The 4,529-nt window shown below is 50.0% G+C and overlaps 1 protein-coding gene across 1 annotated transcript in view; it reads left to right on the top strand.

Moving 5' to 3' along the window:
- Positions 1 to 4,418: 4,418 nt before the first annotated feature.
- Positions 4,419 to 4,529, top strand: part of LPIN1 (lipin 1) — a 34,416-nt gene continuing 34,305 nt past the window's right edge. Inside the window, exon 1 of the mRNA XM_081797310.1 lies at positions 4,419 to 4,480. Coding sequence (XP_081653436.1) covers positions 4,419 to 4,480 — 62 coding nt within the window. The remainder of the gene's footprint in view (positions 4,481 to 4,529) is intronic.

Genomic DNA, 4,529 nt, shown 5'->3' with positions numbered 1-4,529 from the left:
TTATTATAATAATATATATAAATGATTATAATAAAACATATTAATTATATATATATATGTTTTTAAAGATTTTATTTATTTATTTGACAGAGAGAGACACAGCGAGAGAGGGAACACAAGCAGGGGGAGTGGGAGAGGGAGAAGCAGGCTTCCCGCGGAGCAGGGAGCCCGATGTGGGGCTCGATCCCAGGACCCTGGGACCATGACCTGAGCCGAAGGCAGACGCTTAACGACTGAGCCACCCAGGCGCCCCTATATATATATATATATTTTTAACACGTTTCTTAACCTCAGAATTGCTCTGAAAATCCACAGCATAGTTTAAAGAGCCTTCGTTTGGCCAGACAGAGGGTGTTTATAGGTTTGGCTTATCTCTCCTTGAAAAACTTCTGAAATAGGTTGTGGAATCCTGTTTCATGTGATAAATGAAGCCCTGTCAGGGGAAGCAGCCATTTTCTGCCCAATGTTGAGATTGAAATCAACAGATTTAAAAGTAATTTGGCGTGGCGTGAATGCAGAGCCGGGACCTCAGAGCTATTTAACTGGATACGGAAGCATTTTGTTTTGTTCTTTACAGGTCGTACTTTGGTTACTCTGCAGGTAATTAAGATGCTTTCTTCTTCACAAGACTGCCTTTACTGCCGGATCCTGTGTCATGGTGAGCACCAGGAGGCCAGGGCAGTCATGAGAGTAACGGGCAGGTGCAGGGAGGTGCGTGCCTCTCCGGCTGGCTTGTCTGGCTTCTTACCTTTAGGTAAATCCAATTAGCTTCTTCCTTGAGCCGTCTCCTTCCAACGGAACTGAGCAAGTGAAGTTGGGAGCTGGCGTCCAGCTGGTCTAGTCTTGTATTCTTCCAGTATTTGCCCAGCACTTCTTTAGAAAACATCCTGGAAGAGCAGAGATGAAGAAGAGCCATGCTTGCCCCCAACTTGCCTGCGCCCCTCAGCCAAGCAGGTGCCGGGGCTGAACTGGGCACCGCCCTCCCCGGAAAGCCTGTCCCAGGCCTCCTGGGCCCAAGCAAACAGTAGTCGCCTTCCTGAAATGAGTTCCGGTTAGTACAGCATTGCCCCTCACCCCTTTAAAATGGTGGTAAAACACACATAACAGAAATGGTTACTGTCCTAATCATTTTAAGTGTACAGTTCAGTACACGTCGTGTAAGCAGATTCACACTCTCGTGTCACCGTCATCACCATCCGGCTCCAGCTTTGGTTTCTTCTCCTGAATGAAGCTCTAACCCATTAAACACTAACTGTGCTTCCTTCCTCCCCGCAGCCCCTGGTAATCTTGGTTCTGCTTCCGGTTTCTGGGGGTTTACGTACAAGGAGAAGCCTACGTATGGTATTTGTCCTTTTGTGACTGGCTTATTTCACTTAGCGTGATGTCCTCTGGGTTTATCCATGTTGTATATATAACGTATATCTGAATTTTCTTCCTTTTTAAGGCTGACTCATAGCCCATTGTGTGTATGTACCACAGTTTATTTATCTACTCATCCATCGATGGACACTTGGGTGGTTTCCACCTTTTGGCCATTGTGAGAACGCTTCTGTGAGTGTGGGTGTGCAAATATCTCTTTGACCCTGCTTTTGGTTTTCTTGGGTATATATTTTGAAGTGGAGTGGCTGGGTCATATGGTAATTCTATTTTTAATTTTCCGAGGAACTGTGTTCTGTACTGTTCCATTCACAGTGTGGCCATTTTGCATTCCTACCAACAGTGCACATGGGTTCCAATTTCTTCCCAGCCTTGCCAACCCTTGCTTCTTCCTGTGCTTGAGAGAGTAGCCATCCAGGTGGTCTTCTTTGTAAAAAACATTCAGCGGTCAGTTAAAGCAGCCCCTGTTGGTGTTGAGGAGAGTTCCCGGGAGCGTATGGCCAGGTGGGGCCATGACCCTGTCATCATTTATTAAGAATTATGGAACAGATGCCCTGCTTCCAAGAGGAGGCATTTTCAGATTTGCAGATAAGTTGTTCAATAGAGCGGGTAGCTAAAGATAATCAAAGCAACTTCCGATTATTTGTGGTGGGAAAACTACACCAGGCCAATCCCGTGGCATGCACGGAGGGACGATCCCAGGACCGGGAATTGGGAAGTCAGAGTCCACCTCCATGTCTGCGAGGTGGGGAGTGCTGCCCATCACTTCCCATTTCTGGCCTTATTTCTTTCAAACAACGCTGTCGGAATAACAGCCCAGGGTCCTGCCACCTTCGAAATCTTCAGATTCTGCGCAATAACCTTGAGTTTGTTCACTGCCGGGGGGGAAGGATGCTTTATTGTGAGAACAAGAGAGCAGAGTGCCATTTCGCTTAATTATTAAAGATGCCCTTTCAGGCTTCATCTTGGGGCAGTTGGAGCTGGAATTGGATCTTGCGGGTCATCCAGGCCAATGTCCTCGTCTTACAGATGAGGGGCCAGGATGCAGACATGTGGTCACACCATCCAGTTACCAGCTTTCTCTTGGTTGTGACTACAATAGGTTGGCCGGCGGGTCCTCCAGGGCCGTGTGAGCAGCCGCAGAGGCGAGGGCATAGGTTCAGCCTCGCTGCAGGAGACGGTCACCCGTCAGGGACCGGTGTGGCCCACAGCTGAGGGCCATGAAGTCAGGAGGGGGGCTGTGGAACCAAAACAGAGGTGGCTTCAGGCCCAGGCCTGTGCCCTTGGGCATTTGCTTCATTGCACTTTTGCTTGTCCTTAGTTCGTTGGTCTGAAAGGCCTCGTACCCACAGCGTTGTTGTGAATACCACTGGGGCACGAGGTCATGCGGAAGCAGTCGTACAGAAATGTTGTTCATACTGCTTGTGCTTAGCTGCAGGGTTAGCTGCTTACTTCTCGGTAAGCACCGTATGTTAAAATCTACATCGAACATTGATGTGATGGTTTATTTGTATTTTTTGCAAAATGATTCCCTGTAAGAAGTATCAGGGTTCCTGGCGCCTGGCTGGCTCAGACAGTAGAGTCTGCCAAGCTCGGTCTTGGGGTCATGAGTTCAAGCCCCACATTGGGCATAAAGCTTACTAAAAAAAACCCTAAAAACAAAAAAAGAGGTATCAGGGTTCCAAAGAATCTTTTTTTGCATTTTTCATCTCTTCAGGAATTGTCTCTTCTCCCGTTTTGCATGAAGTTAGTTAGCTTGCACGGCCTTAGACTTAGAAGTTGCGCGATTTTCTGTTCTTGCGTCCATGTGACTTGCGTCAGCGGTGGGAGCTCGACCACCCGGCGCCCGACTCCATCTAAGGGTGGCTGGCCTGTGTGCATCTCTGCTCGTGTTCACGGAGGGTCTGCTCGTCGCTTGTCTGAGGGAGGCGGGCACATCAATCCACAGGGTGTCATTTACAATTGTAAAATGAGCCACTGAGGGCTTTCTTGTGTTCTTTGTAGGTTTTGTCACTGCTTTTAGGGCTCTCGCCTCTTCTAACTTAGCCTCGAGTCAGCGGTTCGTGTTTGCCTATGGCGTGCAGGGCTTTTAACCAACCACCTGTAAGCCTCAGTTTCCTTATTTCTAAAGCGGGAGTGCTAATATCATTTCCTGCCTATGTCACGGGGGTTGAGCTGAGGCTTATGAAAGGTAGTTTTTGGGGTGCCTGGGTGGCTCAGTTGTTAAGCGTCTGCCTTCAGCTCAGGGCATGATCCCAGGGTCCTGGGACCAAGCCCCGCATCGAGCTCCCTGCTCAGCAGGAAGCCCGCTTCTCCCTCCCCCACTCCCCCTGCTTGTGTTCCCTCTCTCGCTGTGTCTCTCTCTGTCAAATAAATAAATAAAATCTTTAAAAAAAAAAAGAAAGGTAGTTTTTGGTTTTTTCAACTTGCAAAGACAAGGCTTGATCCTCGGCCTCAAGGACTAATCTGGCTTTGCCAAGTGACAGGAAAACCACACGAAAAAATAGAGACACATCTGAGCGAGAAAGTTCACAGAACCAAACTGTGCAGACAGGTCAGGGACAGGTGTGTATATGTAAGCTGGTGGTTGCTGGGATCATTGTAAGGGACCCGAAGTGGGTGGGGTCAGCATGGTCCCTTGTGCCCCCATGTAGGGTAGGTAGTCTCCTTGAAGAATTGGGGCGTGAGGGTTGGGAGAGAGGTCTTGGGATCCAGCGATTGGAAGTCACAATGTGTGGACCTTTCATGCTCAGATGGTGGAACCTGAGGAGGCCCCCAAAGTGTTAAGTGCACAGAGAGGAGAGGGGAGCAGCTGTGACTGGGCCAACGTGTGAGTGCAGCTAAGCTGGGGGCAGAAGGGACCTGCGGGCTGGCAAGAAGGGAGCCCCAAGCGAGCTGCACCCTGAGGCAGGTACCCCGAGTGAGGGCAGACACCTCTGAGGACAGGCACGTCCCAGGGCAGGGGGTGCCCAGGAGGAAGGCTGCAGGGTTGGCCCTTGTGGGCTGTGGGCCAGTCTGAGGAGTCCGAGTCCCATCGGGGCATGTGGCAGGGCCAGACCATGGAACCGGAGGGCGGGCTCTGCCAAGGTGGGCAGTCGGGCAGGTGAGGATGGGCACCAAGGCGGTTGTGGCAGCCAGAGCTGTGGGAAGAG

Source organism: Leptonychotes weddellii, chromosome 10, assembly GCF_054177405.1.
Source record: "Leptonychotes weddellii isolate Sample4059 chromosome 10, ASM5417740v2, whole genome shotgun sequence".
In the NCBI taxonomy this organism is placed as follows: Eukaryota; Metazoa; Chordata; class Mammalia; order Carnivora; family Phocidae; genus Leptonychotes; species Leptonychotes weddellii.
Note: the sequence above shows the minus strand (reverse complement) of the source record. Positions and strands in the feature narration are given on the sequence as shown.